Source organism: Zootoca vivipara, chromosome 6 (assembly GCF_965207765.1).
Source record: "Zootoca vivipara chromosome 6, rZooViv2.hap1.1, whole genome shotgun sequence".
In the NCBI taxonomy this organism is placed as follows: Eukaryota; Metazoa; Chordata; class Lepidosauria; order Squamata; family Lacertidae; genus Zootoca; species Zootoca vivipara.
In genome coordinates this window covers 49230734-49253676 of record NC_142589.1, presented here as the reverse complement: position 1 = coordinate 49253676, position 22943 = coordinate 49230734, and the positions used below count along the sequence as shown (strand labels likewise).

Sequence of the window (22943 nt, the reverse complement as noted above, 5' to 3'; positions counted from 1 at the left end):
ATGCAAGAGCACCAATGAATAGTGCTAAATAATTGCTGTGTGTAGATTCTGTGTGAAATGGTGTTTCCTGGGATCTCAGAAGACTAATATCAAGCCGTGAGGTTCTCTTTTTCGATGTTGTGGCAAAGTTATCTCCTGAATAATGGCATTCCCACTGCCCCTGCATAAGCTATGTACACGCACTGCAAAGCTGCCTTCATTTTATGGAAAGAGGTGACCCATTTACGCAATGCTCGTAATGCACCTGTATCGTGTAGCTCTGATGCTAGGGGTGTGGAAGGACCAGGACAGGCACAGGGTGCTGAAGCCCTGGAGGCTACAGGAATTCTGGCTCAAAGCCCAGACCCAACCGTGCCCCCTTTTGCAGCAGTGGGTATGAGAGATTTTCAGGGAGCCGAATCCAACACGCAGCACCAGTTCCTGCACTGGTGATCCTGGGACAGATAGGTCATTCCCCACAGACCACTTTCCAGCCATGGTGGCGTTTTGTGTTCCCATCCTTAAAGAGGCAGCAAGATGCACTCCCGAGGTTCTGAGGCCTGGCACTCTTGAGTATTCAAGTCTTGGGGGGAGGAGGAGTGTGTGTGGTGTGCTTTCACGCACCGCCTCTTCAGCAAGACTGGGGCAGCTTGCACATGAGCCAGTGGAGCGAACATCAGATTGGTTCAACTGGAACATGAGGCACATTAACTTGACCTAGATCTGGTTAGCAGAGGAAGTCTCGTAGACATGCATTGGGGGGGGGGGGGAGGCAGCAGCAGGCTTTTCATTACTAGAAAACGCCTTCTTGAAATGATTTTGCGCTCCACTCAGCAAAGCCAGTGTCATGTGGAAGGCTGAGCTGTGTTTTTTCCATTATTCGTCACTCTCAGCCATTACGCAGTGGTAGTAAACATATTAGATGGAAAACCCAAAAACCTCCTTGCAGTGCTGTTTCCTAGCCTTTGTGGTTATGGACAAATACATGAAAACATGTCAAGAAAGCTCAGCTTTGTGCTGTGATACACATGCATTCATTGCCATTCCCAATAAGGCTGTTCCTCCTTCCACCCCCCACCCCCCCTTTGGTGTGTCTCTGCTCTCATCTTTTCCATAAGGCACATCTGACCAGATCCAGCATCTGAGAAGAAATAAAAACAGATTTCCAGATTATGTAGAACTTGGGCAATAGCTGCAGCGACCTGTGCAATCCAGATTAACATTTGCACGGATGCATGCTATTATTTCCCCCCACCTTCGGGGAACAGGAGCATCTCTCGCTGCCAGTTTTATCTAGGGCTTTTCTTTCTTTGAGCCTAAATCCTTAAAAAGTAATCTCACCTTCCCATTTTTAAAAAATAATCTCTGCCAGCTGATCTGGTGGCTCTTAATGCTGAGTGCATGCTTGTGGGCTGCACCCCTTCCCCCACCAGGAAGCCCCCCACCCCTGCTCTGCCTTGTCCGTGGGGGAGGGGGAGGGCCTCCGTGGCCTCAGCCCTTTCATGTCCAATAATGGGAGCTTAAAGAGCTGCTGCCTCGGCTGCTTCTGCTTCTGCTGCTCTCAGATGATGGGACCCAGCTGATGCGCCTTTCTGGCACCTGGCCTGTTGCCGTGGCAACGTTAGGCATTTGTGTTCCTGCAGGATATTGCTTTTCTTACACCCTTCCAGTTTCATTCTTTCTCTCGCACAAAAGAGAGGGAGAGGGAGAGAGAGAGAAGCTGCCTGCTGGAGGCTTGCTTAGTCGAAAGATGCATCGCGCATGCAAAACACTGTCCCTCCCCCTCCCCCACCCCGCCCCCGCCATCCTGGTTGAACTCCTCTTGATAGGATGCACCATTTCAGTTCATTCAAAGGCAGCCTTGCATGTGGAAACCGCCAGGCTGAATAGGGTCCAGGGGGGTCCAGCTAATTTCACAAGGCAAGGCAGTGCACATCAAAAATGGATATGGGCAAACTCGTTTGCTCGTTCCTCTTCCAGGGCAGCAGTGGCCAAGATGTGGTGCTTTCCCCTGACAGCCTCCTGGTGCCACAGCTGCTTGCTGCTCAGTGCTATTCACAGGTGGTGCTACATTGTCTATATAGGTTCAGCAGTAGGGTGTGATGGGACACCGGCCATTGCTGAGGAGAGGTGGTGGGGGGAGGCCTCTTGCCTTCATGTAGGTGCTGGGCCTTGGCCAGAGCAGAAAGCTTCCCGCTGTGGAGCCTTCCTTCCTTCCTTGCAGAGAGTGCTCAAAGTTCATGATCAGGGGCTACCGTATACCAAACACCCTTCCTCTTCCAAGGCCAGGCTGTACGGCGGAATAACTGAGTCTCACTTGTCCCAATCCAGGGGAAGGATCATGTGAGGAGACCCTGAGAAAGAAGCAGAGCTCACCCACTGAGGTCACCTTCACACCATACATTTAAAGCACTGCAAATAGTGACTTCCCCCAAATAATTCTGGAAACTGCCGTTGGCTATGGATGCGGAGAGTTGTAAGGGGACCCTTATTCCTCTCACAGAGCTACCATGTCCCAAGTTCCCTTTGAAGAGGGATTGACTGTTAAACCACTCAAGGATTTTATGGCTCTAACAACGCTCCCCTAACAACTCTCAGCACCCTTAACAAACTACAACTCCCAGAGTTCTTTGGGGGAAGTAATGACTGTTCAAAGTGGTATTAAAGTGCTTCAAATGTGTGGTGTGATTAGGGAAGGTGGGTTAGAGTGGACACATTGCAAAAGTGAGAGGCCTATACTGAGTCACCTTGTGTGCCACCTCTGTTTTGGCAGTGGAGCACAATGCCTTCCTGGGATCCTGGGGGCAGATTGCGCTACCCGTGCAGTGGTGGTGATGCCACGGCCATGAAGCAAGTTAGTGATACGTGTGGCAGCTTGACAAGTGGTTGAGCGACATGCTAAAATATGCAACATGGCACAATGCAGGACAGATGGCAAGCATGGTGCTGTACACATGCCTGGTTTGGTGTTTTGTTTTTTTCCCTTTAGTGGACCTTGGGCAGGGGCTGAAGCTGGTGAAAGCCCAGCCTCTGCCACTTGGGGACATCTCTGCCCAAGACCGTGAAAATCCTGTTGCCAGTCAGAGAAGACAACACTGTGGGCCTAATGCTTCACGTATCAGGTAGCATCATACGGTAGTAGGGGCAAGGGCAGTTTTCCCAGCCAGGAGCCCTCCAGATGTTTGTTCTACAACTCCCATCAGCCCCAGCCAGCACAGCCATGGGGCTAATAGGAGTTGTAGTCCAAAACACTTGGAGGACACCAGGTTGGCAGAGGCTGGGTTAGAGTGTGGGATTAGGACTGAGGAGATCCAGATTCAAATTCTCAGTCAGCCATGAAACTGGCCTTGGGGTCAGTCACTATAGCTCTCAGGCCAGCCTACTTCTCAGGGTGGTTGTGAAGATAAAATTAGTGGTGAGAACTATGGAGGCTACCTTGAGCTCTTTGGAGCAAAAAATGGTGGGATATTAAATATCTTTGCTTTTTATTTCTTCATTTTTTGCATGCTCACCTTACCTAATCCCATTGACTGGGGGTGTTGGCTTGACAGGTAATCATCTCTTGGAAAAGCATCCCTGGTGAGATGCATGAAAACAGGTCCTTACCCCCCCCCCGAAAGCCTCAATTCCTGCTGACAACGGCAACAGTGACTTGCCATGCCCATGACAACCTCTAAAATTCCTATGCAGAGGACCCTCTGCCATGAGTCTTCATCATGGAGCCAGTGAAGATATTTCCCTTTGGGTGTGTGAATTTGCTCTTAGTTCAGAACTAGATGTGCTGGGATGTCCTGCTGAGTGACATCCCTACCCCACCTTCCCTTGCCCAAGGCGCATAAGAGTCGCAAGTTCCATCGTTGTGTCGCAAGTTTCCCCACCATCATAAATGGTGGCCGGTAAGGGACATTTTTGTGTGGGGGGGGGAGGGGGGATAGACATGGAGCATGGAGGTATTATACTGCACAGTTTGGATAGCTAGAAATTATGGGATGCAGGGCAGGAGATGTGGAAGCTGCACCATCAAGCTTGTCCATAGTCTTTCAAGTGGAGGGATGGAAGTGAGTTCATAAGCGTCTCATAGAAATCAGAAGATCAATCAGGGATTGAATGTCAGATCATAAGGGCAAGGCAGGACCTGTTCAAAAGACACCATGCCTGCATGCTTGCCAGCTTGACCTGCGTGGGTGCCAGAGCCAGTGTGGTGTAGTGGTTAAGAGAGGTACACTTGCAATCTGGGGAACCAGGTCTCCTCTCCTCCACATGCAGCTGCTGGGTGACCTTGGGCTAGTCACACTTCTCTGAAGTCTCTCAGCCCCACTCACCTCACAGAGTGTTTTTGTGGGGGAGGAAGGGAAAGGAGATTGTTAGCAGCTATGGGACTCCTTAGGGTAATGATAAAGTGGGATATCAAATCCAAACTCCTCCTCTTCTTTTACTAGAAGCTGTTATTCAGGTTGGGGTGTACCTATTGCAGCTTAATAACAGCTGGGTATTGCTTGGCTTCCACCCTCCCACCTCAAATCCTGTATTTGGCTTAATCTCCATTCACTTGATTTAAACACTTTCCCATTATTTTAAATCCATGCATTTCAAGAGCGCACACTATGGCTATGATGATTCAAACATTTGTTTGCAATGGAGTATTCCATATTCGGGATCCTTAAGAAAGAAACTGAAAATAAAACTGCCAATATTAAAGTGACCTTTTACAAACCTTTAGAGCCTCTGCATTTGGAATACTGGTTTAAGTTCTGGTTACCATATCTCAAAAAAGGATATTATAGAGCTGGGGAAAGGGCAGGAAAAGAACACAGGAGTCCTTGTCTTCCCTGCCTGCCTTGTCAGCCACCCCTTGATCTCTTTTTATTCCTTGATTCCAGGTTATCCTCAAGGACCTTGAAGTCTTGGCTGAGATTGCATCCTCTCCAGCAGGTCAGACAGAAGGACAAGGGGCATCTGACGGCCCCAGTTTACAACCTGGGCAACTGGAACTGCACATTCCTGCTCCAACTAAACCTTCCCAAGTTGGCTCCTCTGGTAAGTGCCCCTGTCTCTGGCAAAGATCTCACACACTCTGAGCAGCCTCTGGATATTTTTTTCTCCTGATGCAAAGTGGCACGGGGCAGCTTTAGACAGATGAAGGCAAGTTATTCCCTGGCAGAATCGGTACCAGTATTTGAGGGAAATGTGTTTGTCACAGAGGAGGGCCACAGTGTGGTTCCAGCTACAGCTGGAGCCTGAATACTTCTGTGCAGCTTCTGCCTGTAGTAACGGCTGTGGGTGGGGAGAGCGAACGGAAGCTTTTGTGTTGATAATTATACACCTCCAGACTGATGCAGAAGGAGGGTGGGAGGTGAGAAGAGAAGCAACAGTTGTGACACCAACAAGGAGGCAGTTTGGGAATAAAACATGTTTTGCTGTGTGCCTGCCTTGAGTCCTCATGCCTGCAGAGTAGAACTGAGCTACATGAGAGCTTAGAAGAAGTTTGAGGGTGAGGCCAAAACTCCATTTCCTGCTCTTCCCTATTGCTGGCCAGTCTCCTTCATCCCATCCCATTCCTCTGCTTCTGAAATGCTATGCCTGCGCCCTTCTGTCGTTGGGACAGACTGCAGGGCAGCCCTTCTGGAGCAAGCCATAGCCATTCATCAGGCTGGTCTTCAATAGAGTTTGTGTCGACAGGAAAGGAAACAATGGCTAAAGTTTTAACAGGGAATCTATATTTCCACGCAAATCAATCCCCAAGCTTTTAAGGGATGTACATTATAGTTGCGCAGTGTGCCTAATTTCTGCTATTTGTGAATGGTTGGAGTCCTTGCCTCTGCCGCGAACTGCTTCTGATTTTGTCTTAGGGCAAGTGAGGTTTTATGAATGGGGACATCTCAGAGCACAGGCACCCTTTTTAGCCCAGATGGGTGAAACTTGATGAAGGTTAGCATTAATCAACATACATAACAACAAAGCCGCTATACAGAGGGGTGAAGGTAATAGAGGAGGGGAAAGACAAAGAGAGAGAGAGAGAGAGAGAGAGAGAGAGAGCACACAAGTGAACAGCCAGCCAGTGGTGCTGGGGGTCTGTGGCATTTGGAACACAGGTCAAAAGCACTGAAAAAGTGCCACCTCCCCCTGGGTTTCCAGGCCCAGCTCAAAGGGCTGGAAGGGCTTTTTCATCATCAGGGACTGCCTGCCCACTCTTCCAGGTCATCAGGGGAAGCCCTCCAGGTCCCGTCCCCCCCCCCCCCGGAGCTTAAAAATCAAGCCTCCTCTTTCCATGTGCCAGACTGCACTTTCCTCCTCTTGGCTGTCCACCTTACAAGAATAGTTAACAATATTCAAGTAGTTTTCTTCGTCCAGGTCAATTAATTTGGGCTCTATGTGTGTGAGGGTGCTGGATTAATCTGCTTATCCTTTGCACTGTTTCCCACCTCCCCCCCAAAAAAAACCCCACCTTTTTACTGTTGTGCTGTTTCTTACTTTAAGAAGTTTCTAACTTTTATTACTTTCGTCTTTTTTGGATTGTAATAATGTTGAATTTATTTGTAATGTTTCTTATGGTAACGTGAGACATAGCAAAGGCTTGGTGACTTGTTTGGTTGCCTTTGTACACAAGGAGCTTGGACAGGGGATTGGGTCCCTGTTTGTTCTGCTGATTTTTCAGGAGCTTCCATTATCATTGGCCATGGGCTGTCATTCTGGAGAGTTTTGCACCCCTTTTCGTGGTTCTCCTTAGAGGAGCAGTTTCAGTACGCTCACATCTGATGCACATTTGGCAGAAACCCCAAGCAGGGGCTTCTTGGTGGCTGCTCCCAGTCTCTGGAACTCATTGCCAAGGGGGACGAGCTAGCACTATTTTTGACCACCCACTAGCTGTCAAAAACATTTTTATTTAGAAGAATATCTGACTTTAGAATATGTTGAAATTGGTTTTTTCCTTGTGGTTTTGATTTGATTGATTTATCTGCCTTATTTTTCTGTTCTTCCTCGCTCTGTATTTTATTGCTGTTTCATTATATCTTATTGTACTTGTGTTGTTGCATTTAGCAACCTGGAGCACCATTTGGTGGAAAGGTGGGAAATAAATGTAAAGATCAAAGACACAAGACCGTATCAAAATGTGTATGTGGGTAGGTAACATGGCACCGGTGGAGGCTGGTTTCTTCGAAGAAATGACAATTCACTTAGGATTTCCTTATTGGTAGAATACCTAGTTGACTCTTCTGATCTCTGTTCAACCTGTGGCCAATTCTATAGCAACAAATGCGGCCCACAGAAAGTTGCCCAATTGGGAGTTCATTTGGGTGGTTCCCGCTGCTGCCTTGCCAGTGTTTCCTTCCAAGGTTCCAAGTTCTTCAGGGAGTCTTCAAATACCATCTTGGTGGAGACTAAAGGCAGTGTGAAAACACCAGAAGAAACCTGAAGTTGCAACTGGATCAGGCCAAAGGGGGCTCATCTAGTCTTGCATCTTGTTCTATCTACACTGGCCAAACAGTTCCCATAATGGGAACCCTGTTGCTGTTGCCAAATCTGCCCAGTAACACAGGTAAGAGAGTCACAAGATCCCTGCAGGTGCATCATGGTGAATGAGTTGTCTCTGCTGACTCATGAAGAATTAACCCATTAACTGCAGCAGCAACACTCTCCCCATCTATGATTCCCAGCAACTGGCAGTCCCAGACATACTGCCTCCAATAGTGGAGGGATAACATAGCCATAAGGGCTAGTAGCCCTCTCCTCCATGAATTTTTCTAAAGCTGTCCCAAGTCTGTGTCCATCACTGGCTCTTGTGGGAGCAAATGCCATGCTAGTTCTGACTTGTTTTTCTATATGCTTGGTAATTCTATCATTAACTATGCTTTCCACCAGCTTTCCTGGAACAGATGTTAAGCCAATGAGCCTGTAATGTCTCAAATCCTTTCAAGATGCCCTTTTAAAAACTGGTATTATATTGGCCCCTTTCCAGTCCTCAGATATGGAGGCTGATCTTCAGGATGAGTTACGTACTTTTGCTAGAAGATCAGCACTTTCACATTTGAGTTCTTTGAGAACTCTTTTTTTTTTATTTTTTATTTTATTTATTACACATAGCTAAAAACAGAGAATGATACATATACATACATTCATACCATTCATCATACAAGACATGCAAGGCATAAACAAAAAATACAAGAAATGCACAAAAAATCGATTACCTACATTGACATGCCTTACCTACACACATTACATTCCTACCTGTAAAACTTTATTACTAATATTATAATCAAATTTCTTATCAAAGTACGAAAATCCAATAGAACAATTTTAAGGAAAGTTCGATAGGAGGAGAAAAGAGCAATAAAGCTAGACAGCAACTAAGGCTTCACCTGAGATATCTTTTTAGTATTAATAGAGAAGATTTGGAGAGGTATCTCAGGAAAGGGAAATACAAGAAAAAGCTAAAGAACGAAAAAGAAAGAGAGAGAAGAGGAAAAAGAAAAAAGGCAAAAAGAAAAGTAAGAGGAGAGAAAAGAGAAAAAGGAGAGAAAAAGTCGTGAGAAAAGTAGGAAAAAAGAACAAAGAATAAAAAGAAAAAGGAGAAAGGAAAGGCAATTCAGACTGATTCAACAGTCATCTCTCAACTAAATACCTTTCATCTTCTAGCACTTCCACCGCGCTATACACAGGAGTTTACGCTTCAATATTTCTTATACTGTCCTCTAATTACCACACACAGTCTCATTAACCTTCGTACTTGATCCCGATCCCGTACCCCAAATCATTAACATCTTATCCCAAGTACTATAAGGAGAGAAAAAAAAGACTAAACACTCTAAACTTCTTATAAGCAGTCCTGTATAGTTAGTCTAAACACAGCCATGTTCTGTTCCCCACTCCCATATTCCTTAAATAATCGTTGAGGCACTCCCACTGTTTTCTGATCTTGTCTTTAGATTTATTCCGTATCAAATCTGTTAGCTTTGCTAGTTCTAAGTATTCACAGAGTTTGTCGACCCATTCACTTCTTGTTGGTGTTCTTGGTTCCTTCCAGGTTTTTGCAATAAGCGTCCTTGCTGCTGTTGTTGCGTATAGATATATATCTACCTTGTCTCGGGGAATATCTCTGTTTAGAATACCTAATAGATATGCTTCCGCTTTTTTCCCATATGAGGTTTTAATTAATTTTTGGGTTTCCCGGTGGATCATCTCCCAAAATAATTTAATCTATCTACACTGGCCAAACAGTTCCCATAATGGGAACCCTGTTGCTGTTGCCAAATCTGCCCAGTAACACAGGTAAGAGAGTCACAAGATCCCTGCAGGTGCATCACGGTGAATGAGTTGTCTCTGCTGACTCATGAAGAATTAACCCATTAACTGCAGCAGCAACACTCTCCCCATCTATGATTCCCAGCAACTGGCAGTCCCAGACATACTGCCTCCAATAGTGGAGGGATAACATAGCCATAAGGGCTAGTAGCCCTCTCCTCCATGAATTTTTCTAAAGCTGTCCCAAGTCTGTGTCCATCACTGGCTCTTGTGGGAGCAAATGCCATGCTAGTTCTGACTTGTTTTTCTATATGCTTGGTAATTCTATCATTAACTATGCTTTCCACCAGCTTTCCTGGAACAGATGTTAAGCCAATGAGCCTGTAATGTCTCAAATCCTTTCAAGATGCCCTTTTAAAAACTGGTATTATATTGGCCCCTTTCCAGTCCTCAGATATGGAGGCTGATCTTCAGGATGAGTTACGTACTTTTGCTAGAAGATCAGCACTTTCACATTTGAGTTCTTTGAGAACTCTTAAGAACTTGTTGAGCCTTGTCCATTCAAAAGACAAAGAGTGGAAGTCCAAGCAACCTCATTCTTTCGTGACTTCAAATCTTCCAGTCTGCCAAAGGATCCCAGGTAGCAGTCCAGTCCAGATCTCTAGGAGAGGCACCCACAGGGTGCTTCCTTTAGGTTCAGAGCAGGTTGTTGTTGTTGTTTAGTCGTTTAGTCGTGTCCGACTCTTCGTGACCCCATGGACCATAGCACGCCAGGCACTCCTGTCTTGCACTGCCTCCCGCAGTTTGGTCAAACTCATGTTCGTAGCTTCGAGAACACTGTCCAACCATCTTGTCCTCTGTCGTCCCCTTCTCCTAGTGCCCTCAATCTTTCCCAACATCAGGGTCTTTTCCAAGGATTCTTCTCTTCTCATGAGGTGGCCAAAGTATTGGAGCCTCAGCTTCACGATCTGTCCTTCCAGGGAGCACTCAGGGCTGATTTCCTTAAGAATGGATAGGTTTGATCTTCTAGCAGTCCATGGGACTCTCAAGAGTCTCCTCCAGCACCATAATTCAAAAGCATCAATTTTTCGACGATCAGCCTTCTTTATGGTCCAGCTCTCACTTCCATACATCACTACTGGGAAAACCATAGCTTTAACTATACGGACCTTTGTCGGCAAAGTGATGTCTCTGCTTTTTAAGATGCTGTCTAGGTTTGTCATTGCTTTTCTCCCAAGAAGCAGGCGTCTTTTAATTTCGTGACTGCTGTCACCATCTGCAGTGATCAAGGAGCCCAAGAAAGTAAAATCTCTCACTGCCTCCATTTCTTCCCCTTCTATTTGCCAGGAGGTGATGGGACCAGTGGCCATGATCTTGGTTTTTTTGATGTTGAGCTTCAGACCATATTTTGCGCTCTCCTCTTTCACCCTCATTAAAAGGTTCTTTAATTCCTCCTCGCTTTCTGCCATCAAGGTTGTGTCATCTGCATATCTGAGGTTGTTGATATTTCTTCCGGCAATCTTAATTCCGGCTTGGGATTCATCTAGTCAGAGCAGGTAAGAATTCATAAAAGTTTGTCACCCACCCAGATCACACAGGTATGGCAGAGGCCTGGCTGCTGGGTTGCTGAAGGATGCTCAGAGTGCAACATCTTGGAGATGGCCAAGGTCCTCAGGACTGGGTTTATGACATCTATGGGAGAGTTGCATGCCCTCCCAAGTCATCCCTAATCCTTTTAGCCTCTATTGGGCAGAGGGGCCACTGAACCAGCCCTTGCCTGCTGTCAAAGAGACCCTCTTACCTACTAATTGAGGCACCACTGAGACGGGAAGATTAAAAAATCACGGGGAAGATTACAGATTTCATCAGCACCATGGAAATGTGAATTTTGCATGCAGGGAGCATCTATGCAGACAGCCCTTTACTTGCCTTGATTGACTCACGTTCCAGAATGCTTAAAATGTGTTTGGCAAGGTTAGGACATGAGGGAAGGGAAGGTTTTGTTAGGCTTAGCACGTCGTGCCTCTATGTACACGCCATATATTTAAAGCACATTGCTTCCCCCTAAGAGTGCCAGGGACTAGTTTGTTAAGGGTGCTGGGAACTGTAGCTTTGTGAGGGGTAAACTACAATTCCCAGGGTTCTTTGGGGGGGGGATAATATGCTTTAAATGTATGGAGTGCATATGGCCAATGTATTTTCCCCTGCCCCTGCCCCTGTCCCCCTGGGACCTCACTAACATGTGCATTTCTCCCCAGCAACTGTGTAAGAGAGGCGAGTCACACAGCAAGCTTCATCCCTGAGCAGGGACTTACCCTGATCTCTCTTCCCTGTCTAATGCTCAGCCCACCACCCTGCACTGATTTCCCATCTGGTGCATGGATGATGAGCAGGAAGGGCAAAGGGACAGATCATGACAGGCGGTAGAAAGGGATAATAGGGTGAACGCCAACCATAGCCTGCCTGGTTGTTTGCTTATAGTTCACTATCTGACCAGAGTCTCCCTACTTCTTCATGAGAGGGTTCCAGGTTACCTGAAGTTGTGGCTGATTCTTGGAAGCTTTTGGACCAGCCTGTAATGCCCTGGCTAGGAAGCACGATGAGCTCATGCTGCTTGTCCCACTGTTGGCTTGCACTGAGCACAGCTGGGAGCAAATGCGCAGGGCCTCGAGTGTGCTATTGATCCTCTGTCTGTGCGGGAGACGGGTGGGGGGAGGAGCTGGCTAGGCGGCTGCAGAGCTGTGCTTTAGATCAAGTGGATGGCTTTCTCTTCCCTCCCCTGTAGATTATCTAAAAATAGCCTTGCAGTTGTGGCATCCATCCTAAAGGCTGCCGTGGCCCCTTTAACTCCATTCTAGTCCAAGCCTTTTATGTCACATACTAATTTGGAAAGAAGATGTCCAAGAAGTGGTGTCTCTCAACCTCCCTCCCCACTCCCACTTTCTTACTACTTAAAACATCCATATATGTGCAGCCCTTTTAAGGACATGGCTATGGTTTTTGTGCCCAGGACCATAATATCTGCAGCTGATTGCCAAGTGTCTACTGGCTAGAGACTAGGAACACAAAGAGGTTTGCCGAATTTTATGAGATGGGAACCCCTCAGCATCTCAAGTAGGTGCAGCTCCATCATAACCGTTAAGGCAGATGGCCCAGTTTGCAGGACTGATCCTGCGCGGCACTTCTTAAGTTCTTTCTTCTGAGAGAAGAGAAGAATTTGGTGATGTGGGGGAAAGTCCAGCAGCTTTTGACAAACATGCTTGTGCCAGAGGTGTTTTTTTTTCCCTTTGGGGGGAGGGTTATTCCAGACTCAGGCCTCCAGCAAATTCTGTACATTCAACAAGGCGTTTCTCCAGTTGCACAGTGGGCTTCAGGGCCAAGAAGATGATGTGGCAAGCTGCCCAGACTCTTTCTGGGCAAAGACAGAGCTGGGGGAGGATGGCAAAGATAGGAGGATCAGAAGCTGGACTGTTCTTCCAAGTAGACTCCTAGGCATGCTGTGCTAAATGGCACCTTTGCAAGCCCCCATCTAGCCCTCCCTGCTGGTTTCCATTATATGTTTGCCTGCTCAAATGGCAAACCACCAGATTGGCTCCTCAGGGTGGAAGAGAGGGCCAGTGCCATTTCATCCTCACACTTTCCTCAGAATCTGTTTATGCAAATGCTGCTGTTTGCTTTTCCTGGCGGGGTGTATTTGCTCTGCTTGCTGAGCAGATCTGCTCCCTGCTTTGCTTCCCCCTTATTTCTCCTTTGAGAAAGCTGCAGCGAGGTGTGCTGAGTTGTCTTCATGCTTGAGGAAAGTCTTCGTACTTTTTTCAAGCTGCCCTTTCTTTTATTTGGCAATATTTCTGTGACTGCGTTGGTACATGCCCCCGCTTTCATAGGGCTTCGCAAAGATGAGAAATGCTTTCTTGGTCTGGAAGTATCCTGGTCATAGCCCAATATGAACATGTGGATCCTCAAATATTTGATTATACCCCACCTTTCCACCACCCAGTGGGTTCTTCTGGGGGAGTGCAACCTTGTCAGAAACAGGCTGAGCATCTAAACCTCAAGTGAGGGATAAATTTGTAAGAGTAAGTGGATTGTGCCCCACTGCCCCAGACAGAAACAACAATTTTAAAGGGGGCAGGGAGCCAGGATAACAACTATTAACTTCCCCGGACTCGTGACTTCTGTTTTAATGAGGAGAAGGCCTGGCTTGTGATCTTGAAATACTTGGGCAGGCTCTCAGAACCAGCAGACCAGCTGCCTTGTCATGTGAGGGCCCAGCCAGAGGGGAAGCAGAAAGCTCTGCTGTGAGTAGATGACTTGCTCTGGTGTGCTAGCTAATCCCCTTGCCAAAATGCTGGCTCTAAATCTGTAGCTCTGTCAGACACAAAACCACCCACAGAGGTGGGTTGCCCCCTCTGTCTTGGAAATGCCTGGCTAGCACTTCATGGAACATGTTAAAGTGGGCTGGACCTCTGAGATCCTAGTAGTGTGCTGGAATCAACACCCCCCCACCACCACCAGCCAGCGTTTCTTCACCTCAAACTGCTTAATTGAGAAGCAAGTTGCTTTCCCCTCCCCTTGTGATGGGTGGCGGGGGGGGGCAGGTGAAGCAAAGGATTTTGATCTTTACAGTGTCAAATGCCTTGACTTATGCTCCTCCCAGTGTGTCCCATCCCATGAAAGAAGTCAGCTGTGTTCTCTGGGAGAGAGGTCAGGGAGGCAGCAGATGTCACAAAGCCAGCCACTTGTGCTAATCTGAGCTGGCTTGTGAAATAGGCTTTGGAGATTAGGCACTCGGAGCAGGGCCTGAGTCAGGGACCCGCAGAGCAAGAGGACAGGAGGATGCTGGGCTTCGAGCCAGACATGGCCTTTCTGGAGTCTTGCTTGGGCATCACCCATTTCTACCCTGGCATTCAGATTTCATTTCTGGAGGGAAGTTCCTAGTGTCCGGCTGTGGTGAAGTCTCACGTACTGCATGTGTTGACCGTCAAACCCTCTTAATCGGCAACTTTTCCCATGCAGAGAAATGTGTGCATCAGCCTTCCCTCGCCTGGGGCTGATGGGCGCTATAGTTCAAAACATCTGGAGGGCAGCAGGCTGGAGGAAAGCTGATTTGCCACATCAGGTGTTGACATTTTGTAGGCAACTGTTTTACCTTGTGTTCTGGCCTAGGAGAGCAGCTCTGTCAGTGGATTCATACAATAAACCTGAGATGTTTCTAAATGTGTGTACGTTCCACCCACCCACTTTTCCCCTGTGCATCTCTGTTGCTATAAAACCCTGCAGAGGTATGAAGCATCCCTGTGAAGATCCTAGGTCTTGTGCCCAATATGCAGAACTGACTGCTTTAGGCAGGGCAGCCATTTCTTTGGGTCCAAATTGGCTTCCTGGATTGCAGGAATGTCTCCCCTTTGGGCTTCTCCACCTCTTCACCACCACGACCGCCCTCCCTGTGACCTCCACACTTTCCCCTTCTGCCTTGTTTCAGTCAAACAAGAGCTTACTCTGGAGAGGGGTCTTTCTGCTGCCATGTGCCTCTGGAAATGGGCAAGGGTGTGTGGCGACAGGGCGGAGGGACAGGCACACACCCAGGTGCCCTGTAGTTGGGGGAGGGAAAGAAGGAAGACTGGCTTGTGTCTCTGCGAGCCTTGGGAAGGGGGAGCCTACATCTTAGCAACATCTGTTTTGGTGATGAATTGAGAGGCAAATGTCTTGGGGCGGTTCTGTTTTTGTTCTTTGAGCTGCTCTATTTTTATCTCCCCATGTGATGTTCCTTTACATCATATTTACCAAGTTGAAATACAAAACATCCTGTAGTAGTATTAACCGGCTGGAAAGTCTCTCCTGCACATCAGGTTTCACTTAAGATAATTTGCCTGCCTTTTCTGGCGGCGGCGGCGGCAGCAGCAGTCCTCCTAGTGCATGTTTGGGGATGGAGAAGGGGGTGTGGGGATCTGCTCTTGCACCCGCTCATAGGAGCATGATGGTCAAAAGGCAGCTTCCGCCTCTTGAGTGGTTCCTACATTTAGAAGCATAGGATTGGTGGAGCTGCAGCTCTCTGAAGCCCTTTCACAGCCCCATCTGCCTGGCGGACAACTGGGGGAGGGGGATGAGGACTGGAAGATCATTGGTCTCAAGGCACTCCAGGAACTTTCCAGTGGCCCCCCTCCAGCCCCCCCTCCGTTCCTGCAGAAGAGCCAAGAGACAGAAAAATTGTTGCTCTGTGAATGACACAGAATTTCTTCCATCTTGCTCTGCACCAGAGTCGCAGGCAAGAGATACCAAGCAAAATGATTTAGACTAGAGGAAAGGCTCCCAGAGGCTCTCAGAGCAGTTTTCTGTTTGGGGGAATAGTCTGAAACGTTTCTGGGGGAAACTTGGAAAAGAGCTTGAATAGCAAAGGGCAAGCAAGCAAATTTGGGGCAATGCTCTGTTGGCCTTTACAGACAGTTATGACACCTAGTTTGGGGACTGAAGCTGCCATGGTTGGGCTGGCAGACTCCTGTTGTGGTGACGGAAGAGGGAGAGAGGTTGGGGGGTGTGTGTTCCTTGCTAAATCTCCTGGGTCCCTCAGTAGCATTTAGATCAGGCATCCCCAAACTGCAGCCCTCCAGATGTTTTGGCCTACAACTCCTATGATCCCTAGCTAACAGGACCAGTGGTCGGGGAAGATGGGAATTGTAGTCCAAAACATCTGGAAGGCCGAAGTTTGGGGATGCCTGATTTAGAACTTTTGGCCTCCTCAGAACCTTTCTCTGTTGACAGTGGAGGGCACAGTGTTGAACAAGGGCTGCTTCTGTTTTACAAAAAGCTACCATAATGCAGTGCTGAGAGACAATTGTCCTGCCACAAGAAGGATGACTCTGCAGGGCAGTGCCAAATTGCAGTCTTCGGTGGTGTTGACCCATCTGTATGGAACTGCTGGAGAGGAGAGCAAGTTAGAGTGTCTAGTCCTCCTGTTGCCTTTCTGCAAGGAATAAAGCTGGGCTTGTAGGGAATATTCCTGGGCAAAAGCATATCATACATGGTGTAGAGCTGGCCTAAAGAAAGAAGATTGCCTGCAGGAGACTTCCCCAACCAGCTAGTTTTGGAACACTGCTCCCATCAGCCCTAGTCCAAAACAACTGGTATTTCTAACTGATGGTGAGCGACCTGAGTAGGCCCATGCGTATCACACAGTTTGCTTGAACTGCTTATCCTTTTAGGGAATCTTTGCAGAATCCTCCCATACATCCAGCGTTTGCAGATGCCAGAGAAGTAAAACTTGCTTCTGGACAATTTCTGCAGAAGTAATGAACACAGGCTAAGCCTGCAGGCTGCTGGGTTGCTGGGCAGAACTCCCCATTATCTTCATCTCTGAGGAAGTAGAGGGAGAGAAGAGAAACATTAAGGGAAGGGGGGCTCAGGCACTTGTTTAATACCAGGTGAGGATGTGTGTGACAGAGAAGTTGAATTTGGGCACATGTAGCAATTTCCTGCTTGATCAAACTGTATGGTTGACCAGGTAGTGGAGTTGAGGAGAAATTCAAGCTGTCTTCTTTCTGAGCTTCCCGCTAGAGTGCAGTCTGCTGTGGCAGGCCATGGGAACATGATGACGACGACTGGCGAAGGCATGTACTGCTCACCTTGGCAGTGAAAGTTAACACCATCATAGTTGCTTTCCAGGAAGCCTCTGCAGCTTCTCCAGAGGTCAAAGAGAATACAATTACCAGACCTTTAGAAGGCATCTTAAGGCAGCCCTGTTTAGGGAAGCTTTTAATGTTTGATGGATTTCTGTATTTTAATGTTTTGTTGGAAGCCGCCCAGAGTGGCTGGGGGAACCCGGCCAGATGGGCGGGGTATAAATAATAAATTATTATTGTTGTTGTTGTTGTTGTTGTTGTTGTTGTTGTTGTTGTTGTTGTTCTCCCTGAGCAATTTCCCTGAGACAATCCTACTCAATTGCAACTCACCCTTGTGGCAGCTGAGCTGTCCCAACACAACACTTGTGGGCTTGGGCTTCTCTGTATGTGCACTAACAGCCAGTCTGGTGTGTTGCGTATCTGTGAAGCCTCTGATTTGTGAGTATCAGCATGAATGAATCGGTTCAACTGTGTTTTCCTAACACCTCCTCCTGCCTTTCTAGTATTTCTGCTCCTATAAATAGCAAGGCGGGTTTAATTGTATCTTCTTGCTATGCCATCGTGGGCGAGCCACCCATCGGTGGCAGAAGCTGGAAGTTAAAGGGATCTGGGAGGCGTGGGTGGGACTCTTGGAAGCCTCTCTGCTGCCTGATGGTTTCTGTGTTGTAACCGTGCAGATTAATTGAAACCTGGCTGGGCAGAGATTAGGAACTGTGAAACGGTGGGCGCAGGAATACAAAGCTGAGGTCTTGCTATGGATGTACCTTCATAGCAGGAAGTGGGTCTCCTCTCTCCATGCCTCACGCTGGCTGCTGCTTGTACAGTGTATCCAAATTTAACAAATTTTGCTGCTGAACCTCTGGAAAAGCATCTGATTTGTATAAGGGGGAAAAAGAGACCTATGTTAGGGCACAATCCCTGAAGCTTTTACCGTCACCTGGACATTCTGCCCAATTACATTAGGTCTGACCCTTGCAGATAACTTCCTTTGAAGATGGCCCTGTTCAGCCTTGAGTAACAGTTCCCACCCACCCCTTGCCTTTCTGTTGTTCTCCATATATTTGGGCAGGATAGTAAGCCTTTGCAAGAGTCGAGAAACAAGTGGCTTGGGCACTTAAGTGCCTCCAGACTCTCCAACACCTTACAAAAACAAAGGAACCGTGGGTGCTTGTGAAGAAGGGCTGGGGGGGGGGGGTGAGAGAGAGAGAGAGAGAGAAAGAAAAAGAAAAAGAAAGAAAGAAATGCATGTTTTGTTTCCTACATCCAAAGAGTTATACCCTAAGTTTGAGAGGAGGCTTTGAGAATGATATTTGCCTGCACATTCTGCACCTTTTTAACATTATGCTGTCTGAAGGTTTAAACAAGTATTAAAGTTTATCTTTATTGCCAGTGCCTACCATGACCACCAGGGACCAGGTTAAACCACTGAGCCTAGGGCTTGCTGATCAGAAGGTCGGCGGTTCGAATCCCTGTGACGGGGTGAGCTCCCGTTGCTTGGTCCCAGCTCCTGCCAACAGGGTGGTTTTGATTTAAATCAAACTGATTTAAATCACGATTTAAATCACGATTTAAATCACTAGTCAGTAAGGCTTGATTTAAATCATAGTTGATTTAAATCATAAAGACTAATTCTTGCTGGTATAACTTTATTATGCAAGTAGATGAAGATTTTTAGAATAACAACTTTTCATATTAGTTTTTTTATCCCCAGTTTAATAGGTTAATCATTCATATTTGGACAACTTTACTGTTGTACTTAGGAAGGAGAAAAATAATCATTACCTTAATAATAACAATTTAAATAGATTTATTCAACTGAAACAATAACATTTCAGCAAATGTTATTTGCTTAAACAAACATCCATGTTTGTTAACTAATTTGGCTAAACAAAAACAAAATATATATATATTAAGAAACTTAGACTGTCAGCCCAGCCTACACATGAAAAACTTAAATACTGTCCAAACAATCAGAAAAATATTGTTTCTATTCTATTCACTGAACTTCTTGAAACTTAGCACTGAAGGGGTTGCTTCTGTATTCATAGGTTTGTAGAACAATAGGATTAAGGTCTTTTTCTCAACTCTGTTCATGTTATAACATTTTTGCTGTGAAGAAGAGGCATGTGATCTCTTTTGAGTCAAATTCAGTTTTGAGAACTGCAAAAGTAAACCAAGCACCTGTGATAATATCTTGTAGGCAGAGAAACTGCCCAATAATCTTACAAAAACCTCTGGAAGAGGTGAATGGATTAATGGAATTTATTTACCCCATAAATTAAACATATACAACCTTATACTACATAATTAAAAAAACTAATCTTTATTTCATGATGGAATAACCTTTGGATGGTAATATTCTTTCCTCAAAAAGCATTTTATTTAAAAAAATCCAATTTAAATCAAAAAAATCGATTTAAATCAAAAAAATCCGATTTAAATCAAAAAAATCCGATTTAAATCAAAAAAATCCGATTTTTTTGATTTTTTTTAAAAAATCATTGATTTTTATCCACCCTGCCTGCCAACCTAGCAGTTCGAAAGCACGTCAAAGTGCAAGTAGATAAATAGGAACCGCTACAGCGGGAAGGTAAACGGCGTTTCCATGTGCTGCTCTGGTTTGCCAGAAGCGGCTTTGTCATGCTGGCCACATGACCTGGAAGCTATACGCCGGCTCCCTCGGCCAATAATGCGAGATGAACGCGCAACCCCAGAGTCGGCCACGACTGGACCTAATGGTCAGGGGTCCCTTTACCTTTTACCATGACCACCACCCTTTCTAGCAAGAGGACACACCTTTCCCCTTCGAAAGAAGTTTGGCTTTGGGGTTGTCTTTCATCTCTGTTCTCCATGGCCTAGTGACTGACTTGAATCACAGTTTATCTATGCTGGCTGGGGCTGATGGAAGTTGTAATCTGAAACATATGGAGGGCATCAAGTTGGCAAAGGCTGGCCTTGGACATACCTGTTGTGCAAGGTAGTCTTGTGGGTTCATAGAGCATCTCTCTTGAGATGCTTCATTTCCATAAGATGTTTCGATTTCCATTTTTCCATACTCTAGCCTGCTCTATCGCTGTGCTTAGCTGGTTTACTTTAAATGCTCTTTGGAATGACTGCCTAATAATCAAGTTTTCACATTTATCTGTCAGCTTCCAGCTTTGGTTTCTATTGCTGTGCCAGATTTGTGCCAATGTCTGCGTATAGGAAATGGATTTTATGCCTTTTCAGTTCAGATGCATCTCCACACCTTTCCTCTCCCTGTGACTCAGAGGAGGACCAGAGTTCCTGATCTCTTTTATGACTGTGTAAAACAAATGACAGGCTAAAACAAATGGTAGTGTGCCTTCACTGTGGGCCACGGTAGCTCAGCGGCAGAGCATCTACCTTGCATGCAGAAGGTCCCAGGTTCAATCCCCCATGGCATCTCCATGTAAGGTTGGGAGATCCTTGCTTGAAAGTCTGGAGAACTGCTGCCAGTCACTGTGGACAGCAGGAGCTGCTTGGTATAAGGCAACTTCATGTAGCTGGAGAGAGTAAAGCTGCCACTTCAAATCAGAGCTAGGATTGCCTGCTGTGATCACGGGTGACAAGCAGAGCTCGGAAACCCACCTGTACTTCTACAGGCCCTTCTTCCTTAAACAGAATTAACTTCCTCTATCCTCCTTCTTCCAGGTACCAAAGGCATGGAGTGCTCTCCCTCGACACCCACCATGAACTCCTACTTCTATAAGTTCATGATCAACTTGCTCAAGAGATTCAGCAGTGAGCGAAAGCTCCTGGAGTTCCGGGGAGCTTTCATCATCAGGTGAGACCACATCCCGCCTTGAGTTGCCACCTCTGTGCTTCCAAATGCCTTTCTACTATCTCTGTGTTCCTGTGTACAGGTTTGGTGCCTGCCTCAAGTGCTGGGGTGGGGTGGGGGGCTTAGTTCTCTTCCTGCAACCAGTGGTACCTTCCTCTCAGCTTCCTCATGACCCTTCTGTTGGTGTGAGGTCAGGAGACAGGCTGTCTTTGGGCTGTCGGTAGTGGCACCTGCCCTGTGGAATGCCCTCCCCTCAGATGTCAAGGAAATAAACAACTACCTGACTTTTAGAAGACATCTGTAGGCAGCCCTGTATAGGGAAGCTTTTAATGTTTTCTGTTTTACTGTGTTGGATGTTTTAATTTGTTGGCAACCCAGTCAGACGGGAAGCATATAAATAAATCACTATATTATTATTCATTTGAACTTAACATGTGAACATAAAAATAGCCCCCTGGATCAGGCCAATGGCCCATCTAACTGTTCTCACAGTGGTCATGCAAATGCCTTTGGCAAACCTGCAAGAAGGATCTGAGCTCAAGATCAAGCTCCTCTTCTGCAGAGTCCAGCGACTGGTATTCAGAAGCATTGCTGCCTCCAACTGCAGAGGCAGAGCATAGCCATCATGTCTACTAGCCACTGATAGCCCTCTCCTCCAAGAATTTGTCTAATTCTCTTTTAAAGCCATTCAAGTTGGCGGCCACCATTTCTTCCTGTGGGAATGAGTTCCAAAGTTTAATTATGTGGTGCATGAAGAAGTAATTTCTTTTGTCTGTCTTGAATCTTTCAACGTTCAGCTAAATTGGACGTCCATGAGTTCTAGTGTTTAGAAGAGCAGGAGAGAAACTTTTCTCTCTCCACTTTCTCCATGTTTGTTCAGCTTTTCCTCACCAAAGTCAGGGGAGGGGAGAGCAGAGCCTCTGGCTCTTTGATAAACAGAGATACAATGGAGCCCAAGCAGCTGTGAGCTGTACTTCTGTGGTGGGCTGCAGGCTTGCCTGGGACAATGCTCTGCTCAGCTGGGGCAAAACTAGGCTGGCCAGTAGCCCTCTTTCATCAGAGTGTCTCCCCCCCCCCCAAACTCGGCTGCCGCCAGCTCGTTTGCTTTATGGAAAGGAGCAGCTCATGAGAGGCCAACTGTTGTTCATGAATGCCTTTTAGTCCATGTGAACTGCATGCAGCAGCCCATGTGAGGGGAGGCGGCAGCCACAGGTTTCAAGCCTTGGGTTTCCTGTGTGTCACAGAGCCAGCCCTGCTTTTGGCTACCCTAGATTTTGAGGATGCATTCCTGAATGAGAAACGAAAGGATTCTGTTCAGACTGAGAGCCTACAGACTTTGGCACCATTAGGATGGGCCTCTGTGATACGTCAACCGGAGAGAACACTTCTTAAATCTCTCCAATTGTGGGTCAGAGGATGTCAGGGCAGCTGTGCCGGCAGGCCTCACTCTTGCCATGGGCTTGTGGGCAGCCAGATGATGGCAAAGGGGGAGCAGTGTGTCCACAAACCCACTCATAGAATCAGAATAGTAGAGTTGGAAGGGATCCCATCTAGTCCAATCCCCTGCAATGCAGGAATCACAGCTAAAGAATCCCTGGCAGATGGCTGCCCAACCACATGTTTAAAAACCTCCAATGAAGGAGAGTCCATTCTACTGTCAAACAGCTCTTTACTGTCATAAAGTTCTTCCCAATGTTTAGTTGGAATCTCCTTTCTTGAAATTTGAATCCATCGGTTCACGTCCTCTCCCTCTGGAGCAGCAGACCTTCATATATTGGAAGGTGGCTATTGTGTCACCTCTCAGTATTCTCTTTCCCAGGCTAAATATACAGTCATACCTCATGTTGCATCCACTTCATGTTGCGTCTTTTCAGCTTGCGAACGTGGCAAACCCAGAAGTGTTTACTTCCGGGTTTTCCCACACGTGCAGAAGTGTTTTGCGCGCTTCGCGCATGTGTAGAAGTGCTCTACCAGGGTGCTGGGTGCAAACGGCACCCCGGAACGAATCATGTCCTCAATCAGAGGTACCACTGTACTCAGCTCCCTCAACTGTTCCTCATAAGGCTTGGTTTCCAGACCCTTGACCATTTTGGTCGTCCTCCTCTGCGTGTGTTCAAGCTTGTCGTTATAATTCCTAAACTGTGGCACTCTCATACTGCAAGAGTGGATCACCTTGAGAACAATTTTTTTCATTATTATGTATGTCTATCTATTTTTATCCACGTCTGCAGCTCTTTTCCAAGTAATGCATCATGCCCAAAAGAGAAATGGTTGCTCCTGGGAGCTTATAAACCACATTTTGGCTA

The 22943-nt window shown here is 46.7% G+C and overlaps 1 protein-coding gene across 1 annotated transcript in view; it reads left to right on the top strand.

The window, feature by feature from the left end:
* VAC14 (VAC14 component of PIKFYVE complex) overlaps positions 1-22943 on the top strand; it is an 80131-nt gene that overhangs the window by 20656 nt on the left and 36532 nt on the right. Inside the window, exons 13-14 of the mRNA XM_035117290.3 lie at positions 4860-5016; positions 20508-20640. Of these exons, the coding sequence (XP_034973181.3) occupies positions 4860-5016; positions 20508-20640 (290 nt within the window). The remainder of the gene's footprint in view (positions 1-4859; positions 5017-20507; positions 20641-22943) is intronic.